The following is a 20,805-nucleotide window of genomic DNA, read 5'->3' as shown; positions in this document are numbered from 1 at the left end:
TGCAGGGTCAGCCACTGATCCACCTGTGCGTTCAGGGCGGACAGTAGTGCTGGTCCGGTGTGACTCTCTGCTTTCAGGCAAGTCAATCCCAAGACAGCGTGACACCGTCATATCCGGCATGTGGAATAGCCCCTGGGGAGCTGGGGGGGGGTACAGTTGGTGTGGAGCAAGACGCAACAGCAGAGGAGGACTCAGCCGAGGAGGTTAGCAAAGAGGATGGAGTAGGAGGAGTAGAGGAGGTGCAAGTTGTGGCGGTGTCACCAACTCTGCAGAGCCATGCATTCCATGCTTGGCAGCCGCCAGCAGGTTTACCCAATGCGCAGTGTAAGTGATATACATGCCCTGACCGTGCTTTGCAGACCAGCTATCAGTGGTCAGATGGACCCTTGCCCAGTGCTGTATCTTGGCCTAGGCCAACAAGGCCCAGGCCTAGGGCGGCACTTTGCCTGGTTGAAGTGGGGTGATTGAACCCCACACCACAGATTGAAGTGGGGTGTCATCTGAGTATTCTTTTATAATTTTATTTGTGTCCTGCAACAATATTGCCTCTTTTGCAGCATTTACTCGGCTACACACAGTGCCAAACTCACTGGCCAATTTTTTCTACAACTGGTGTGATAGACCAGTGGCCCCCCAATACCATATATTGAAGTGTGGTGTTATTTAACAGTATACTTTTCTAAGAGTGTATTTTAGTCCTGCAAAAATGTGGCCTCCTTTGCTGCGTTAACTGTGCTACACACAGTGACAATAGTCACTGGCCAATTTTTTGTAGAACTGGTGTGATAAACCGGTGGCCCCCCAATATCACAGATTGAAGCGGGGTGTTATATACCTTGTTCCACATATACTGCGCTTCTCTAGAGACTTTTGTCACAGGGTAATTTAAAAAATGACAGGCAGAGGAAGAGGCAGGCCCTTATGCAGGGATGGTAGGGCAGGAGCAGTAGGCTGGGGCCAAAGTGTGAAGTTTCAGAAGGTGTGTTTGATTACGTCAAGGACGCACCAAATTTGGTTGAGTGGCTCACTCAGCCTTCCTCTTTTGCACCCTCCTCATCCTCTCTATGTGCACCCTCTTCACTCTCTGCTGTGTGCACCCCCAAAGACACCGCCACCAATACCTCCACCACCATATACCTTCCTCTTGAGTCACTGGAATTATTTTCCGATCCATCACAAGACATTTGTGATGTGCAGCCATTCTTGGCATCGGATCAGGAAGAGGAGGTAGCAACAGCCGCCACTCAGCAGTCTGACCACAGTACCCAGATCAGCCCAAGGAGGTTGGTCCCGCTGTTGCTGCCGACTCCAAGATCTCGAATGTTAGTGGTGGGGAAGGTGACGTGGATGATGACGTGTCTATGGACGTCACATGGGTGCCCACAAGAGAGGACGAGGAGAGGAGTTCAGAGGGAGAGACGGTCCAACAGATAGGGAGGAGAAGCAGGCGGAACTTGCATTGCACAGGAGAGACAAAGCAGACTGCAAATGTATCAGGAGCGAGCCATCAACCATGTACGGTCACATCTGGCGCTCCAGGACGCCAGAACATGGCTCCGCAGTGTTGGCTTTTTTAATGTGTCCGCTGTTGACAACAGTGTTGCCATCTGCAGCCTTTGCAGTCAATGCATAAGTCGCAGTAAGCCCAACACTCACCTAGGGATGACCACCTTAAGAAGGCACCTGACCTCCCATCACCGAGCCCAGTGGGAGCAACACCGTCAGAACCCACAAAGCCACACTCCAGGCTCTCACCGTCCCGCCTCTTCTCCTTCTCCTTCTCTTCTCTCCTCACAATTGTCCTCCACTCCACCTTCCATCATGCAGTCCTCATGTTGTTCTGGAAAAAGGCAGGCTGTTAGAGCGTAAAAAAAGTATGACGCCGGATAACACTCTTGCCCAACGGTTGACTGCTGGCTTGTCGGAACTGATAGCCCGCCAACTACTGCCATATCAACTGGTGGACTCGGAGGCCTGTCGGAAATGTGTGGCCATTGGAACACCACAATGGAAGGTCCCAGGCAGGACTCCTGTCTTCTGCGTCTCCTCCCTTCTCCTCTATACCCAATGGCATGGCTTCTCCTTTCGGTCAATCGGGAAACGTGTCTCAAGACTCGCTTCCTGATTGGCCAGGAGGAGGATTCGTGTGACAATAGCGAATTTTCATTTGTTTTTGTCACACAACTGGGTGGGCTCGAGGCACAGTGTTCTGCGCCCCAAGCCCACCTATTAAAGCCTCTTGCTAATCACATGGCTAAAAAAAGCCCCATTGAAGTCCATGCATCTGTCGCCCCGCATGCAGATTAGGGGCCTGGATGCATGGATGGGAGGGGGGGGGGCAGTGCCCCTGCGCCCCCAATGCACAAGCCACCACTGGTGTGCTATGCACAGTGTCATATTATGTTCTGCCATTTCACTTGTTAGTATTGCAACCTTTGACTAAATAAAGACATACAAAAAAAAAAAAAAAGAAGGCTTTGCCCAATCAGTGCACAGAGTACTCCCAGAGCTGTGATTAGAGAAATTAATGATAACTCTTTCCAATCATGGCTCATTGCTCTTAGACCCACCCCAGATCAGTGGCAGAACTAACAGAGTCGCAACAGTCACTATTGCGACTGTGTCCTGAAGTTCCGCCACTTTGGGGGGGTCCAGTCCATTTGTTCATTCTTTCATCCATTTTCGGTGTGTGGCCGGCTGCTGAGGGGAGGCAGAGCTGAGCACTGTTATAGAGATCTATCAATGAAAAGTATACAGAACAAATCTTTTCTGGGCTGAAAATGGAGAAAATCTCCGAATAGAGTACTTTGGATTCCTCTTAAAGACATCGCTGACTAATGAAGGCTGATAATGAAACCGCTCACAATTCTGATTGGCTCAGAACTGAATTAGGCATTTTCAAATCTTCCCGCCTGAATTGTGAAAAACGTTACAGACAAATAATCAGCCCCATTATAACACCAAATCCCACTGAGATCATCAGATGAAATATTTATCCGAGAAATATCTTTAACACGTTATTTGTAGGCAGATTAATCGATTAGTACAGAATAAACAGAAATAAAATTGGAAGATTATAGAATAATGTAAAGCATTTCCATATGTTCTCAGAATGCAGAATCCCCCCCACTGCTACATACAGAAAATGATAGTGAAGCGACTTCTCTCATAGATCTAAAACTTTCTATATGATGGGAAATAAAGTATTACATGTTTCATTATCAGATCTGTATATGATCGGGGAACTGGCCGACAATTAATGTTTCATCTTTCAGACATGACATGTAGGCGTTACGCCCCCCCCCCCCCTACATCCTAAAATAAACAAAAAGGGAAAGGACTGGTAGTAATCTGTAGTAATCATGACAGTTAGTGCTGAGCTCTGATTATTTTACCCCGGAGTCATCTATTGATCCATCAAACGGTTCTCTGCATGTTTTATTGTAAGAATGTGTGAGTGTGGCATTATAGGTGTTTAGGAGATCTGATTGTTGGTTTCCTCACCTAAGATTGTGATCCGGGTGAGGGAACAACGTGCTATATATTTATGTATTTATTTTTTAATATTTGTTTATATCGTATTTAATATGAAGGAAGGAAGGATGTGATCTCTTTACAGGGACTGGCTGTCATTTTCCTCCATCCTTTGATCTCCAGAAGATATTCAACAGCATTAGAGATCATTGAATATTAAATACCAAACAAACATCCCCCATCTGAAAAGGAACACAGATGTCAGATCCCCTTCACACTCCTTGGAAGGAAAATAGATTTTATTATCGGAAGAAAACGCCCAGAACTGTGATTGGTGCAATTTTCGCATTTTATAACTCATATTTCCCGCCGGAATATTATGGAACGTTCCGATTATCTCAGATAGAATAATCCGACACTAAAATCTGATATCTCTTCCTCCGGGAACATCGATCAACCGCCCTCTGAATTGTCGGGCAGTTTATCTAACCATGCATAATAAATACGTTCGAAATATAAATGTCACATTTCTTCCAGTCTTTTTTCTTTTACTTCACAATACAGAATCCGCCCTGCTAGAGAATGTTTCCTATAGAGATCAATGAAAAGTCTACTGAACAAGTATTTTCTGGAGGGAAAACGGAGAAAGATCTCAGAATACATTTCTTTGAAATCCTCATAAGAAAGACATTACTGGCTGAAGAAGGAAACGCCCACACCTCTGATTGGCTCAGATTTCCTATTGCTCCTTTTTGAATTTGCCGCCTGAATTGTGAAGAACGTTACAGAGAAATAATTAGCTCTATTATACCGCCAAATCCGACACTGAGACCTGAGATCATCAGATGAGACATTTATCCGAGAAAATTAACATATACACATCTGTATATGATCGTGGAACTGGTCGATAATTAATGTTCCGTCTTTCAGAGATGAAGTAGTTACAGATTTCCCTCATATTAAAACCAGAATAAAAAAAAGTGAAAGTGTTGGTAGAAATATGTAGTAATAATGACACTGCCAGATACATTTGTACAATGAATTAAAAAAACAAATGTTTCGTATTTGATCAGTCCCGTTTTGTAAATAGAAATAGCAAAATATTAACAATGTTTCTAAGTAAGGACAATATATATATAATCATGATATGTCAGAAAAAATGTACAGTGTATCAATAAAGGAAACATTGCGCTTCTGATAAATTACATCCGTTTCTATTCAGTAAAACATTTAAAAGCTTCTAAATAAATTAACTTCTCTGCAGTGTAATAAATGACTGAACCCCGCCCCCTTCTCAGCATGTCTCCTATCAGGTCCGCTCAGCCTGTGACATGTCTGAAGATGTGTGTCTTTGTTTCTTTTTCACAATATTTGTAAATTTAAATGATATGAAATGACTATGAACAATTTCATGAAACTGGTTACTTTGTTTCTGGTATAAAGTGTTAAGTTTCCTGTTCAGTGTAATCTCCAGGAATAAATCGAAAATAGATGAGAAGAAGGAATAAATTAATCTTCTGGAAATGTATTGCTGTGTTGCATTATTATATCTGAATATAATATAATAATTAGGAGCCTTATAAATGAATACGATTATCTTTATTTTGTAATGAATGGTGTGACTCCGCCTCTTTCCCAGGAAGGTTTCCATCTGGTCCGCTCAGGCTGTATATAAGGAGGGCGGGCAGACAGCTGATTTCAGTCTGTCTTTGTAGCAGAGAATCATCATGTCTGGTCGCGGTAAAGGAGGAAAGGGTCTGGGGAAAGGAGGCGCTAAGCGCCACAGGAAGGTGCTCCGGGACAACATCCAGGGCATCACCAAACCCGCCATCCGACGTTTGGCCCGCAGAGGGGGTGTCAAGCGCATCTCCGGTCTCATCTATGAGGAGACCCGCGGAGTGCTCAAGGTTTTCCTGGAGAATGTCATCCGCGATGCCGTCACCTACACCGAGCACGCCAAGAGGAAGACCGTCACCGCCATGGATGTCGTCTATGCGCTCAAACGCCAGGGCCGCACTCTCTACGGATTCGGAGGCTAAACCCCAACATCCACCGCTTACCCACTTCACCCCAACAAAGGTCCTTCTCAGGGCCACCCACCTTCTCATACAAAGGGCTGATCATTCACAACTCCCAACACATTTATTTCTACACATTTATCGTGTAACAAGAAGAACTTCCGCTAATTGTTTAACTAAGAAATGGAGTGCTGCGATGTCTAGCTGCCCATACACTCTGCAATCTGATTGTTCAATCTGCTTTACATTTACCAAAGATATGGAAGAACAGGACAATGTTACACATATAATTGGTTGGGCAGTTGATGTATAGAAGATTTTCCGAGCTGAGTGAGGAGAATATACAGTTTTTGTTGGAACTGAACCTAAAAATCATTATTTCATGATGAAAAGAATGGAGATCACTAATACTGAGATGATGATAGAAATACAACACAGATGTAATATTTCTGAATATTCCTATTGTGATAGAGGAAGAACAAAACAAATCTGTGCATCTGCTATCTGTACAAATTTTTTTTGGATCAGAAAGAGGGGAGAGAGATTTGATTTTTATTTGCATAGTTCTATACAGATGTGATGATGAAACGTGTAATACTTCCTATCCTATAGAAAGGTAGAGATCTATGAGAGAAGTCATCTCCCTATCATGTTCTGTATGTAATAGTGGGGGAGGGGGATTCTGCATTCTGAGGACTTGGAATAAAAGAGAATATATGGAAATGTTTTACATTATCCAATCATCTTCTTGATAATAAAGCATTGATGATATTTCTCGGATAAATGTCTCATCTAATGATCTCAGGTCTCAGTGTCGGATTTGGCGGTATAATAGAGCTGATTGTTTGTAACGTTCTTCACATTTCAGGCGGGCAAATTTGAAATCAGAGCTGTGGGAGTTTCCATAATCAGCCAGTAATTCCTGCTGAGGCATCGAAAAGGAAATGTGTTCTGAGATCTTTCTCCGTTTCCCCCCAGAAAATACTTGTTCAGTAGACTTTTCATTGATTTCTATAGGAAACATTCTCTAGCAGGGCGGATTCTGTATTCTGATGGGTAAAATCAATGACTAAAACTGTACAATGTTTTAACGATGTTTTTTTATTCTTAAACTACCGCTACAGGGACCGGTGATTGTTTCCCGGAAGAAGAGGATTCTATATGAGGAATTTTTCAATCACATCTGATATATAAAAAAAAATAAGATCGAGATTTTATTTAAACAAAAACATCTGATGGAGGTTCTGACTGATGTAATCATGTTTCAGTTGGGGATGTTTGGTATGTAATGAATAATTTCTGATCTATAAAAGTAAAGTATGGAGGACAATGAGGAGGAGTCTCTGTAAGAAGACATTGCTCTATAAATCTTTATAATAGAATAGAACTGGCAATGGCTGTAAGCACTGACACGTCTCATGATCGCCCATTGTGCTCCCCACCAAGGTGAAATCTTTAGATATCCAAGTGTCCAATCAGATCTCCCAATGAATTTCCGCATATTTCTAGGTAGGAAATGTCCTCAGTACAACTTACCTGTATTAGAAGTGTGAATAAACAATCTGCGGTTTGGAGCATTTAATAAACCAATAAATAATTGACTGCTCGCCGTAGACACAATCCGGGATCTCGGGGCTCTCTATAGAGATGTGGGAGACGGAGGAAAGCTTTGGTGCTGCAGTATAAGGATTAGAGAGAAGGTAAAGGCGGGCATCTGGATTTATGATCCGGAGCTACTAAGAATACATTTACATAATTATTTAGACCAGAAAATCGCACTAAAACCTATTTGGGTTTATCGTATTTGATACATCTCCACCCAGGCCAAAAAAAAATAAAAAAGTTTTGCACACCATAGAAATGAGAGTACAGCTCCGCTGTGATGTATGTGGGTGGCTCTTAGAAGAGCCTTTGTGTTTGGTGAGGAGGGGGATGGGGAGATGGTTGGGGATTACTTGGTCTTGGCGGCCTTGTGGCTCTCGGTCTTCTTGGGCAGCAGCACGGCCTGGATGTTGGGCAGGACTCCTCCCTGGGCGATGGTGACGCCCCCGAGCAGCTTGTTGAGCTCCTCGTCGTTGCGGACAGCCAGCTGGAGGTGTCGGGGGATGATGCGGGTCTTCTTGTTGTCGCGGGCGGCGTTACCGGCCAGCTCGAGGATCTCAGCGGTGAGATACTCGAGGACGGCGGCCAGATAGACGGGAGCTCCGGCCCCGACCCGCTCGGCATAGTTGCCCTTCCTGAGGAGGCGGTGAACACGACCGACTGGGAACTGCAGACCAGCCCGGGATGATCGGGTCTTGGCCTTAGCCCGAACCTTTCCTCCTTGTTTGCCGCGGCCAGACATGATTCTGTGATATTGGAGTTCTCAAAGAGATGTGAATGGCTGGAGCCGCTCCCTTTCCTGTTATACGCTGAATGATATGACGTCTTGCCTTATGATTGGCCACGTTTGAAACCAGCCAATACTCTGTAGGTTTGTATCTAAACCAATCATTAACTGAGGAAAGAAAACATGACGTCACTGCCCATCACATGGCTGAGTCTTCCAATAGAAGAGTGAGGAGGGAGGAGGTTCATTTGCATAGGACCGCCTATATAAGCAGCACATGAGGGCGGCGCCAGCACACTTTTCTCTTCTCAGAGCGGAGGAAACATTCTTCTTATCCCTTATCATGCCTGAACCAGCCAAGTCCGCCCCGGCGCCCAAGAAGGGCTCCAAGAAAGCCGTGACCAAGAGCCAGAAGAAGGACGGCAAGAAGCGGAGGAAGAGCAGGAAGGAGAGTTATGCCATCTATGTCTACAAGGTGCTCAAGCAGGTCCACCCCGACACCGGCATCTCCTCCAAGGCCATGAGCATCATGAACTCCTTCGTCAATGACATCTTCGAGCGCATCGCCGGCGAAGCTTCCCGCCTGGCTCATTACAACAAGCGCTCCACCATCACCTCCCGGGAGATACAGACCGCCGTCCGCCTCCTCCTGCCCGGAGAGCTGGCCAAGCACGCCGTCTCCGAGGGCACCAAGGCCGTCACCAAGTACACCAGCGCCAAGTAATACCCCTCCCCCACCCATCACCCCAACAACACACAAAGGCTCTTTTAAGAGCCACCCACAGACATCACAGCAGAGCTTTACTCTGTCGATCAGCGAAACTTTGTCCAAGTGAAAAATTGTCAAATAATAATCCCAAACACGTTTATTTCTGCACTTTACTGCCATAAAAAAAAAAAAAAAAAACTTCTGTAATTCTAATCCGATATTAGTAGCGCAATGTCCAAAATCTAGATGTCCTCCTTTATCTCTCCCTACATCCGAAAACCCGCCAAGTAATTCGAATCAATATTTTTATTTCACAAAACACAAATCTCTTCTCAGAGCCCCGCATCTCTCTACAAAGAGCCGGACACCCCTGATTGTGTGTTTATCAACGGTTAAACGAGCGGTAAATTGTAACCGAAAACAAATTGTTTATTCACACTTCTAATAGAGGAGAGTTGTACTGGGAGAACATTTCCTACCTATAAATAGCCGGAAATTCATTATTGGGGCTCTGATTGTAAGTAAAGATTTCACCTGGGGGGATGGGCGATCATGAGACGTGTCAGTGCTTACAGCCATTGCCAGTTCTATCCTATTATAAAGATTTATAGAACAATGTCTTCTTACAGAGACTCCTCCATATTTTACTTTTATTTCTTCTACAGATCAGAAATGATTCATTGTATACCAAACTGAAACATGAACACACATCAATCAGAACCTCCATCAGAATTACTGTTAAAAAATATCAGATGTGATTGGCTGAACTTTCAAATCCCTCATACAGAATTCTCTTCTTCCAGGAAACAATCACCGGTCCTTTTAGCGGTCGTTTAGGAGTAAATTAAATCGATAAAATATTATCGTTGTTTTATGGTTTGATTTTAGACATCAGAATACAGAATCCGCCCTGCTAGAGAATGTTTCCTATAGAGATCAATGAAAAGTCTACTGAACAAATATTTTCTTGGGGGAAAACGGAGAAATGTCTTGGAATACTTATCTTTGAAATCCTCATAAGAAAGACATTAGTGGTTGAAGAAGGAAACGCCCACAGCTCTGATTGGCTCAGATTTCATATTGATTCTTTTTGAATTTGCCGCCTGAATTGTGAAGAACGTTACAAACAATCAGCTCTATTATACCGCCAAATCCGACACTGAGACCTGAGATCATCAGATGAGACATTTATCCGAGAAATATCATCAATGCTTTATTATCAAGAAGATGAATAGAAATGGAATGTGAAGATGATTGAATAATGTAAAACATTTCCATATGTTCTCTTTTATTCCAAGTCCTCAGAATGCAGAATCCCCCTCCCCCACTGCTACATACAGAACATGATAGGGAGATGACTTCTCTCATAGATCTCTACCTTTCTATAGGATGGGAAATAAAGTATTACATGTTTCATAGAAACCTTCATTAGAGATTGTACCCGGAAATCAAATCTAAACTCTGACACCTTACTGATCACTAAGAAAAAACTACTTTATAAAGCCAGAAATCCTTTCCGGTTCAATAAAACATTTCCGATGATTATTCCTGGGCAGTTTATAGTAAAATTGTCCTTTAGTGGATTTCACAAAGCATTTCATCTTCACAATATTTCTAATGTCTCCTACTTCAGCAATGGCGCGCACAGCTTTCCGGGCAGGTTCGGGTTAATCTGTCCCTTGTGACCTCTGGCTGGGAAAGCCCCGCCCTACTGAAAGCTGAATCACACAGCTCACTCATTGGCTGATTAGAGCTCTAAGAAATGGTCCTATTAAACCTAAGCAGGCGTTGTCAGCATTAACCAATAAACGAGCAGCGCGGTCTGTATAAATAGACGCCGCACAGCCCGTGTTCTCATACTTCTGTTCCGTCTGGAGATTAGAAGCCTTTCCCAACCATGGCAAGAACCAAGCAGACCGCTCGTAAGTCCACCGGAGGGAAAGCTCCCCGCAAGCAGCTGGCCACCAAAGCCGCCCGCAAGAGCGCCCCGGCCACCGGCGGAGTCAAGAAGCCTCACCGCTACAGGCCCGGCACCGTGGCTCTCCGAGAGATCCGCCGCTACCAGAAATCCACCGAGCTGCTCATCCGCAAACTGCCCTTCCAGCGCCTCGTCCGAGAGATCGCCCAGGACTTCAAGACCGACCTGCGCTTCCAGAGCTCCGCCGTCATGGCTCTGCAAGAGGCTTCCGAGGCTTATCTCGTCGGACTCTTCGAGGACACCAACCTGTGCGCCATCCACGCCAAGAGGGTCACCATCATGCCCAAAGACATACAGCTGGCACGCCGCATCCGCGGAGAGAGGGCCTAAATACATTCTTATCTCCACCCCCCCCCCCCATACCTTCTCTACACACCACAAAGGCTCTTTTCAGAGCCACCACATCCGCCTCACAAAGAGCTCCATACAACCTCATCACCGCTACTACATGCTGCAAATACCCGCTACTACATTTCTACACATTCCATCCCCGCCATCAGCTTCACCACATCTTTCTTTTCTCTCTCCCTTCTCTGCGCTCCGATCCTCAGTGTGGAAGTAAATCTCCTCTCTAACCATTCACACTTCTCTATATCTTCCCTAATAGATACAATGGAACAATATTTCATGGTAAGCAAAGCTCATCTGTAACATTTCTAAACCGATCCCAGAGAAATTCACATTTCTGCTCTATAAAGGAGATTTATTTTACCGATTTGTTCCCTAAATACAATGTAACTCATCTGTAACAATTACAGAGTAACAATTCACACTTCTACATAGATACAATGGAACAATATTCAGTAAAACAAACGTTCCTATACACAGAATCTTTACTTATCTCATCACTACCAGGAGATCAGAGAGAGGAAATCTGTTCAAGATAAACAGTAATCTCCCCTCCCCCTCCTGTACACTCCCCGGGATCACCGATTTCTCAGCTCGGGTGTAGAAATCATACAACTCACTGCTAATAAATCTCACACCTCATTCTTCTGCTGTATGAAGAAGACATTTCCTCTCCCCGATCTATCACAGGAATCTCTCCTCTGATATTCTACAACTTTCTACAATCTTCCCTTTCACACACACGGGGGGGGGGGGAGGGGACACAGCTGCACATTCCTAAACTTCTCACCAGCAGAGCTTACACTCTTTGAACTTTGTAAAAGTGAAGCCGAGAGTTGTAATTTCTATCCGAATGGAACATCGGCGCTGCTAAACCGATTTCTGTTATTTTTAGGGGAAATAACACATTCTTGTAGCTGACCATTCTAACCTCTTCCATCAGTACAATTATTTCCCTTATAACGGCCACATTAAATATTGAAGATCATCTAGAAAAGGGAAATGTATCCCCCCCCCCTCTCGGAGATCCCACACATAGTGTGCGGGAATTGTCTCCGATTCGCACGACAGATGTGTCTGGTGGGGATCCTAAAGATCCTTTATATCAGGAGGGATCTCCGATTTCTTTCAGTGATTTCTCCTATAAAATGTAGATTATGAGAGGATCTGCAAGGGATAAATGTACAATGTGTGATGGGGAACATCTGAGCTCCTCTATACTGTGCAAAGTCTATGTGGCTTCTGGTGGGTGTAGGTAAGTGTAGCTCTGTTAGGGGGAGGTGGGTGTAGGTAGGTGTTGCTGTTAGGAGGAGGTGGGTGTAGGTAGGTAGGTGTTGCTGTTAGGATGTGGGTGGGTGTAGCTCTGTTAGGAGGAGGTAGGTGGCTCTGAGAAGAGCCTTTGGGGGGGTGTAGTTGAAGGAGTTCTCCGGCTGCTTGGATTTATTTCTTCTTCGGAGCGGCCTTCTTGGGCTTGGCTGCTGCCTTGGGTTTTGCCGCCTTCTTAGCCGGACTCTTGGCGGCTTTTTTGGGCTTGGCTGCAGCTTTGGGCTTCTTGGGGCTCTTTGTCGCCTTCTTGGCAGCTGCAGCCTTTGCCGGTTTCTTGGGGCTCTTGGCCGCCGCCTTCTTCTTAGGGGACTTTACTGCCTTCTTGGGTGACTTGGCCGCCGGTTTCTTAGGGGACTTTGCCGGCTTCTTAGCAGCAGCCAATGGCTTCTTTGCGGTTTTCTTGGCCTTGTCGCCCTCTTGCTGCTTCTTGTTGATCTTGAAGGATCCGGAGGCGCCATGTCCTTTCACCTGGACGAGGCTCCCCTTGGTCACCAGCGCCCTGACGGCGCTCTTCAGGCGGCTGTTGTTCTTCTCCACATCGTATCCTCCAGCGGCCAGGAGCTTCTTGAGGGCGGCCAGGGAGACCCCGCTGCGCTCTTTGGAAGCGGCCACGGCTGTGACGATGAGCTCGGACACGCTGGGACCGGACGGCTTCTTGCTGCCTTTCTTGGCTCCTCCGGCTGCCGCCTTCTTAGCCGGCTTCTTCTTGGCTGCGGGCTCCGCTGGAGGAGCGGCGGCTGGGGCGCTCTCAGTCTCAGTCATGATTCTCAGCGAGTTTCTAAAATAGAGAATAGAAATATCTTTCTGGGGTGACGCTCTTCCTTATATACAGACGTTCTGCGCTGCTATTGGTTGATATCGAACTTGCCTTCTGCACTGCTATTGGTTACACCTTAGACACGCCCATTGACTCTCATTCCAGTGTTGGAGAATCTTCTCTCTCTTCTTGTGTTTCCCTGGCAGAGAGAAAAACGATTTTAATATGAAATGGAAGGATGAGCGATCTTTATCGGGGACCCGATCTGCTCACTGGACTGTCACTTATCGATCTCGCACTGTCCGCTCTCATGATCTGCTCAGGAGGCTGAACACAGAGGCTGCAAACACCTCCAACCTCCTGAGTGTGTGTCCCATTCCTCCTTCTACCTACTTTTCTACACACATTCCCATCAGAAAACAATCTTCTCACATCTCCCACTACAATTATTTTCGCATTACATGAGTGAAGAGTGAAAATCAGGAAACATATTCCTCTAATACACAAATCTGCTCATCTATAGCTGAGTAGAAGGAGCCTGGAACAAAAACATCAGCCAGTGACATCAGATCCTTGTGCGATGGGATGGGAGAGATTGTTAGAGATACAAAGGTGTTAGATGATGGGAGCATGTCATATTTAATGTACTTTGTATCACATTCTGCTCATCATTACAAATATATTGTCATCTGAATATTCTGAGTAACTTTATTGCCACATATTACTACACAGCTATATAGACTACTCAGGTAGAATGTGTCCTTGTATCTACAATCAGAGGTAAAATCTAGACATTCTTTCACACGGGGCAAAAGGACGATGTCAGTAAGGCAGAGGTTGGTGTCAATCATCTTTTTAAATTATTGATATATATATTTTTTTTTCCATTTTTTAAATATATAAGATAAGGGAGAGTTATAATACACCCCTGTAAAATGTATTTTTACCATCTTTGGTCCCATAGCCAAACGAAGAGTGAAAAGAAATCCTTCCAAAGTGAGGGGATCCCTGATTCACATCAGAACTAGTGTCCACAGTGAAAGAATTCCACTCTACTACTGTTCAGGTGATAACTCAATATTTGGGATTTTCTTTTACTTTCAAGCTCAGTGAAAATGGTAAACAGGACAGATAGAAAGGGGGAAATCCCCAACGAGGACACAAGCAGCAATACAAATCTGTCAGGGGGTCCTATCCCTCTCCACTCCACCCAAAATAAAGAAAAAAAAAATGTGTCTTTAGTGATCTTTTTATTATTATTACTTTAATTCTGTATTTGATTTTTTTTAAAGACGTAAAGGAAACACCAAAGGAAATGAGAAAATACATTCTCAGTGTATAGCATGTATTCAAATTGGATAGCTCAGAGAGCAAACAAATATACATTTCAAAAAGTACAGGTATGTAAGTTATTGGTCTGTATATATGATGGCTATTAGGCAAAGCAATGCAGAACCTATATTAATTCTTGTTTAAAATTCAAATAATAATTGGAACCCCGCGGGCAATCACACATGTAGATTTATTATGCAGTATTACTAGGTGCATAGTGCTGATAGATGTGTGTTACCGGCAAAATACTGAAGGGTGTAAGAGCAGCTTTTCTCAACCTTTTGGGACACAGAGGAACCCTTGAAATAAACTTCTGGTCTCGGGGAACCCCTGCTAAAAATTAAAAATGTAATTATCAGATCTGTGTAGGATCATGGGACTGACCTCTATCAGACATGTAGCAGTTACAGATTTCCCCATATTAAAACTAGAATAAGAAAAAAGTGAAAGGACTGGTAGAAATCATGACACTGCCAGATATGTACAATGAATCAATAACACAAATATTTCATTTCCGAAAAAGCAGATCTGTCCCCTCTTAGAAACATTGTAAACATTTTGCTGGTTTCTAGTTACAAAGTAAATTAAATTCTCTTCATAGTATTGAATGGCTGAGGATCCTTTCTATCAGTTTTCTTTTCTGTCAAATATTCATCAGAAATATCTTTAAAAATCAAAAGGTCGGGAATTCCTAATCGGTGTAAGAATTAGAAGCTCTGAGATTGGACATTTTTTCTCCATAATGCAGTAAATGAGAGGACATAAAATCCTCCTCCGCGATCTCACTGATCTGATTAGTCCGTTCTTAGTGAATAACAAGTAGAAAGTTAACTTGCACAGCTTCTTCCATCCAGCACAATTCTGTACGAACATGGAGGGACAGATCGCTGAGCAGACAATGAATCGTCCCCCCAGCATTGCCCTCCCTGCTCCGGGCAGATCTGGGATCAGTCGGTGTCATTGTTTCCAGATGGATCAGCGCTCAGGAAGTTTTCTATCAGAACCATTTGAAAGAAATTGAACTAAACTGCTCCAATGTATTCTCTATGGAGGAGAAACCCTGACACCTGCTGGTGATAAGAGGAATGACTTCCGTGCAGGGATCTGGGATAAAATACAAATGCGATTTCATGGCTTCCTTTCCGAATCCCTCTTACAAGGAACAGATTAAAACGGATTCGTGTGTGCAGTTTGATAACAAAATAAAAATTCATAGCTGGGGATCTGAGGAAATGGCATCTAGACTGCAGAATTCATCGGATTATTTTACATGTTTATTTTTTTTTTTTTTTGTGTCAGATAAAACCTTTAGAAGTTAGGCAGATGAGGGATCACTCAGTGCGATCATTATTTCTAGATGTTCCATGTAGATCAGCATGAAATCCTGAACATCTATCGCTGGATTCCCATTCCCCTTTCAATCAAATCCCTGTTTTATTATTGTAATAGGTGTGCCACTACGGCACCTTTCACACGTAAATATACCGAAAATATCTATCTATCTATCTATCTATCTATCTATCTATCTATCTATCTATCTATCTATCTATCTATCTATCTATCTATCTATCTATCTATCTATCTATCTATCTATCTATCTATCTATCTATCTATCTATCTATCTATCTATCTATCTATCTATCTATCTATCTATCTATCTATCTATCTATCTATCTATCATCTTATGTGGATCTAAGATCGATCTGTAGGGACTGATCCATTTGTCTATACACCTCTAATTAAACAAGTAGGTCTAAAAGATCTGATTGCTGAGAAGGGGACATGTTTGATCCAGTGTGTATTGCTGCAGAATAACACATGAAACGATATAGTGCAATGATGGGGTGAGAATGGTTGGTGTATGTAGACTGAGGGATGGAATTGGTTTGTACTCTGGTTATGTGCAGCGGCTGTGCCGGGTCCTATCCCATTCTAATAGAAGATGATGAGAGATCCGGGATTCTGGAGACATAATACAATGTGTGACCTCTCATCTGTTCCAGGACTCTGGAGGTACATGACTTGTGAGAGATCAGCAAAGGGTTCTAGATGTCCCAATCCATCCGTGCAGTGTATGACCTGAAGGAACCCAGAGCAGAGAGTTCATTGTGGGGACTTTATATAGTAATCTGGATAGGAAGGTCACCAGTGGAAGGTGCGTAGTCGGAACATCTCTTATAAACAGGATCGATTGAAAGGAGAACTTTATATCCAGGAAGTGTTAATGGTCTAGGACGCCTTCTCTGTTCAGATGTAATAAAAAGTCGGTTAAACGATTGTGATAATTATTGGGAAAGAAATGGCTTTCTATATAATATTGGAAAACTGATCATTCTTCAGAAGACAATTGTCTATATTTTGGGGTGGCTAGAAGAATTTTTGTTCATCAAACAAGTTGTATGGACATTTGAGTGCGCTCATATCTCTGGTATTCTTTTTTCTGGTTGGGGTCATTTATCGAGGAGATCTGCACTCTACTAAAAGCTGGGAGGTATTACGTCTCGTTTTGGGTGGGGGTTTGAAATGCTGCATTTTACGATATTTTTACGATTTGTATTTACTTTATAAATCTATTATTTTATATATTCTTATTTATATTAGGATACTTTCATATTTAATTCACCAAATGGGAATATCCCGATGTCTGTGTATGTAGTGAGGGCATTTATTTGGAGGATCCTGGGTGACGTCAGAGACATGACCTCACCAGTAATGATGATGAAATGAAATCCAATGGTCACCCAAAAGAAGTGAAAAGTTGCTCTTTCTGATGAATAAAGAGCATAATCGAGCGGGAAATTTAAATCAAGGAACTGCTGAGGATTGGATGATTGAGAGCACAGAGGGGCGGACTTATTGTGACGTCTGGACACTCCCTCCTCTAACCCCTCCCCATTATTCTCCATCAGGTCCGCTCAAGCTGCATATAAAGCGAGGCTGGGTGCTTTTCCGTCATATTCGTCTGAGACACAAAGAACTTGGAGATGTCTGGTCGCGGTAAAGGAGGAAAGGGTCTGGGGAAAGGAGGCGCTAAGCGCCACAGGAAGGTGCTCCGGGACAACATCCAGGGCATCACCAAACCCGCCATCCGACGTTTGGCCCGCAGAGGGGGTGTCAAGCGCATCTCCGGTCTCATCTATGAGGAGACCCGCGGAGTGCTCAAGGTTTTCCTGGAGAATGTCATCCGCGATGCCGTCACCTACACCGAGCACGCCAAGAGGAAGACCGTCACCGCCATGGATGTCGTCTATGCGCTAAAACGCCAGGGCCGCACTCTCTACGGATTCGGAGGCTAAACCCCAACATCCACCTACCCACTTCACCCCAACAAAGGTCCTTCTCAGGGCCACCCACCTTCTCATACAAAGGGCTGATGATGATTCACAACTCAGACATGTCATTTCTAGATATTTATCGTAACAATAAGGGCTTCCGCTAATTGTTTCAGTAAGAAATGGAAAGGAGCGATGTCCAGCTGCCCATACACTCTGCTAAACATAAAGCAGATTGAACAATCAGAGATGTAAGAACCGGACAATATTATATGTGGAATCTTATTGGGCGGTCAGTAGATCTATAGGAGATTGTACAGTCAGCACTCAGGGTGGTGGATCTGAGTGAGGAGAATAGATAATAGTTTATGAAAAGAATGGAGCTCACTCATACTGAGATGATTCTAGAAATAGAATGTTTCAAAGATGGAATGTTTGTGAACATTCCGATTGTGATACAGGAAGAGGAGATCTGTGCATCTGCTATATGTACAAATTATATATCAGGAAGAGAGGAGATATAGTTCTACACAGATCTGATAATGAAACATGGAATCCTTATTTCCCATCATATAGAAAGGTAGAGATCTATGAGAGAAGTCATCTCACTATCATGTTGTGGGGATTCTGCATTCTGAGGACTTAAAAGAGAACATATGTAAATGTTTTACATTATTTAATCTTCAGATTCCTCACTAAGCGGTGAAAATAGAACTATGAAGCGTTGATATTTCTCGGATAAATGTCGGATTTGGCGGTATAATGGGGCTGATTATTTCTCTGTAACGTTCTTCACAATTCAGGCGGGCAAATTTTAAATCTGAGCCAATCAGAGCTGTGGGCGTTCCTTACATCCGCCAGTGATGTCTTTGAATATTTCACAGTAAATGTGATCTGAGGATTCTGTAGTAAAATCAAATCCTAAAACAATGTAACATTTCAATGATTTTTAAACTGCCTGGAATCAGAGGGACCGTTGATGAATGTTCCACAGAAGGGAGATTTTATATCATTCAGTGCCAGATCAGCCAATCAGGGAGGGTTGTAACTTTCCATACTATTCCGGCGGGAAAATTGAGCCAATCACAGTTCTGAACCTTTTTTCTTCCTTTACAGGAGAATCCTGACTTGGATGATATCGGAGTTTCTTGGGAAGATGATTGTTTGGTAATTGCTGATTTGTAGAATCCATTCAGCAGGAATAAAGGGGGGATGACGAGGAGTTCCTGGAGGGAGAGGAGAAAACTTTAGAAAGGAGATTCTCCAATAATGAGTTCTTTAGATGTAGGAAATGTTCTCACTACAAGTCCCCGGTATTAAAAGGGTTAATAAGCAAGTTGTTTGCTGTCAGAGGTATTTGTAGGAATGAAAAACTTCTTTCCTGCTGAGTGATAGATGTGATTTGTTGTAAGACACAGAATGAGGCTCTTTGTATGTAGATGTGGGTGGCTCTGAGAAGAGCCTTTGTTTGTGTTTGGTGATGTGGTTGAACCGGTGGGGATTACTTGGTCTTGGTGGCCTTGTGGCTCTCGGTCTTCTTGGGCAGCAGCACGGCCTGGATGTTGGGCAGGACTCCTCCCTGGGCGATGGTGACGCCCCCGAGCAGCTTGTTGAGCTCCTCGTCGTTGCGGACAGCCAGCTGGAGGTGTCGGGGGATGATGCGGGTCTTCTTGTTGTCGCGGGCGGCGTTACCGGCCAGCTCGAGGATCTCAGCGGTGAGATACTCGAGGACGGCGGCCAGATAGACGGGAGCTCCGGCCCCGACCCGCTCGGCATAGTTACCCTTCCTGAGCAGGCGGTGAACACGACCGACTGGGAACTGCAGACCAGCCCGGGATGATCGGGTCTTGGCCTTAGCCCGAACCTTTCCTCCTTGTTTGCCGCGGCCAGACATGATTCTGAGATATTGGAGTTCTCAAAGAGATGTGAATGGCTGGAGCCGCTCCCTTTCCTGTTATACGCTGAATGATATGACGTCTTGCCTTATGATTGGCCACGTTTGAAACCAGCCAATACTCTGTAGGTTTGTATCTAAACCAATCATTAACTGAGGAAAGAAAACATGACGTCACTGCCCATCACATGGCTGAGTCTTCCAATAGAAGAGTGAGGAGGGAGGAGGTTCATTTGCATAGGACCGCCTATATAAGCAGCACATGAGGGCGGCGCCAGCACATTTTTCTCTTCTCAGAGCGGAGGAAACATTCTTCTTATCCCTTATCATGCCTGAACCAGCCAAGTCCGCCCCGGCGCCCAAGAAGGGCTCCAAGAAAGCCGTGACCAAGAGCCAGAAGAAGGACGGCAAGAAGCGGAGGAAGAGCAGGAAGGAGAGTTATGCCATCTACGTCTACAAGGTGCTCAAGCAGGTCCACCCCGACACCGGCATCTCCTCCAAGGCCATGAGCATCATGAACTCCTTCGTCAATGACATCTTCGAGCGCATCGCCGGCGAAGCTTCCCGCCTGGCTCATTACAACAAGCGCTCCACCATCACCTCCCGGGAGATACAGACCGCCGTCCGCCTCCTCCTGCCCGGAGAGCTGGCCAAGCACGCCGTCTCCGAGGGCACCAAGGCCGTCACCAAGTACACCAGCGCCAAGTAATACCCCTCCCCCACCCATCACCCCAACAACACACAAAGGCTCTTCTAAGAGCCACCCACATACTACACAACCGAGCTGTCATACAATCTTCATGTATCGTACAATTTATTACCTTTACAAGTTTTAGCTGTTCGGATAACAGAAAATGAACTGAAAATAACATCATTAATAATCTTGAGATGAGAAGTAGGTCGGTCAGACTGGAAGGGGAATGAATAAAACCTTCCTTCTAATCTCATCCTTCTTTATTGCAGAAATCGTCTCCCCTTCCTGGCTCTATACATTTCCTATTCCTCGCCTTGTACTGCACACACCCAACTGCTCTAATCACTTCTGCTACATTGTTACAATGAAAGATTCTCCGCAATCTCCCGCCTTACATTGTTCCTTTATCTGGGGAGATCGTGGAGCTTTTATTCCACAACACAATGGGGGATAGAAGCAAGAAAAGTGAAACATTGTATCTGCTCAGTCATCTCAGATCGGCTAATCCGACACTGAATATTATTCATAGAAAATATCACTCTTTCCGGGACGGTCCCTTCACTTCCAGGAAATAAATATGTAGAAATATTATTCTGTTTTAAGGTTTGATTTTGCACTGTTATTGGATGTTTGCTATAGAGATCTATGAAAAGTCTACGGAACAAATCTTTTCT

The 20,805-nt window shown here is 44.2% G+C and overlaps 8 protein-coding genes across 8 annotated transcripts; 5 read left to right on the top strand and 3 right to left on the bottom strand.

Annotated features, from left to right (window-relative positions):
• Positions 1-5,201: 5,201 nt before the first annotated feature.
• Positions 5,202-5,513, top strand: LOC309547652 (histone H4; the record flags this gene model as incomplete). The annotated part of the gene is made up of 1 exon (XM_082247529.1): positions 5,202-5,513. One exon carries the CDS (start codon positions 5,202-5,204, stop codon positions 5,511-5,513), a length of 312 nt encoding a protein of 103 aa, XP_082103655.1.
• Positions 5,514-7,443: 1,930 nt separating this feature from the next.
• LOC309546800 (histone H2A type 1-like) lies at positions 7,444-7,836 on the bottom strand (the record flags this gene model as incomplete). Its single annotated transcript, XM_082246488.1, has 1 exon — positions 7,444-7,836. One exon carries the CDS (start codon positions 7,834-7,836, stop codon positions 7,444-7,446), a length of 393 nt encoding a protein of 130 aa, XP_082102614.1.
• Positions 7,837-8,164: 328 nt separating this feature from the next.
• On the top strand, positions 8,165-8,545 carry LOC309547642 (histone H2B 1.1; the record flags this gene model as incomplete). The annotated part of the gene is made up of 1 exon (XM_082247519.1): positions 8,165-8,545. The coding sequence occupies one exon, from the start codon at positions 8,165-8,167 to the stop codon at positions 8,543-8,545; it is 381 nt and encodes a 126-aa protein (XP_082103645.1).
• Positions 8,546-10,411: 1,866 nt separating this feature from the next.
• Positions 10,412-10,838, top strand: LOC309547599 (histone H3.2; the record flags this gene model as incomplete). Its single annotated transcript, XM_082247472.1, has 1 exon — positions 10,412-10,838. Exon 1 carries the CDS (start codon positions 10,428-10,430, stop codon positions 10,836-10,838), a length of 411 nt encoding a protein of 136 aa, XP_082103598.1. The 5' UTR covers positions 10,412-10,427.
• Positions 10,839-12,296: 1,458 nt separating this feature from the next.
• Positions 12,297-12,944, bottom strand: LOC309547583 (uncharacterized protein; the record flags this gene model as incomplete). The annotated part of the gene is made up of 1 exon (XM_082247455.1): positions 12,297-12,944. One exon carries the CDS (start codon positions 12,942-12,944, stop codon positions 12,297-12,299), a length of 648 nt encoding a protein of 215 aa, XP_082103581.1.
• Positions 12,945-17,255: 4,311 nt separating this feature from the next.
• LOC309547648 (histone H4) lies at positions 17,256-17,567 on the top strand (the record flags this gene model as incomplete). Its single annotated transcript, XM_082247525.1, has 1 exon — positions 17,256-17,567. One exon carries the CDS (start codon positions 17,256-17,258, stop codon positions 17,565-17,567), a length of 312 nt encoding a protein of 103 aa, XP_082103651.1.
• Positions 17,568-19,044: 1,477 nt separating this feature from the next.
• LOC309547620 (histone H2A type 1-like) lies at positions 19,045-19,437 on the bottom strand (the record flags this gene model as incomplete). The annotated part of the gene is made up of 1 exon (XM_082247497.1): positions 19,045-19,437. One exon carries the CDS (start codon positions 19,435-19,437, stop codon positions 19,045-19,047), a length of 393 nt encoding a protein of 130 aa, XP_082103623.1.
• Positions 19,438-19,765: 328 nt separating this feature from the next.
• On the top strand, positions 19,766-20,146 carry LOC309547637 (histone H2B 1.1; the record flags this gene model as incomplete). Its single annotated transcript, XM_082247514.1, has 1 exon — positions 19,766-20,146. The coding sequence occupies one exon, from the start codon at positions 19,766-19,768 to the stop codon at positions 20,144-20,146; it is 381 nt and encodes a 126-aa protein (XP_082103640.1).
• Between the last annotated feature and the right edge of the window lie 659 nt (positions 20,147-20,805).

This window comes from Pelophylax lessonae (assembly GCF_965119305.1).
Source record: "Pelophylax lessonae genome assembly, chromosome: 2".
Lineage (NCBI taxonomy): Eukaryota > Metazoa > Chordata > Amphibia > Anura > Ranidae > Pelophylax > Pelophylax lessonae.
The sequence above is the reverse complement of the archived record's forward strand: the minus strand, read 5'-3'. Positions and strand labels throughout refer to the sequence as shown.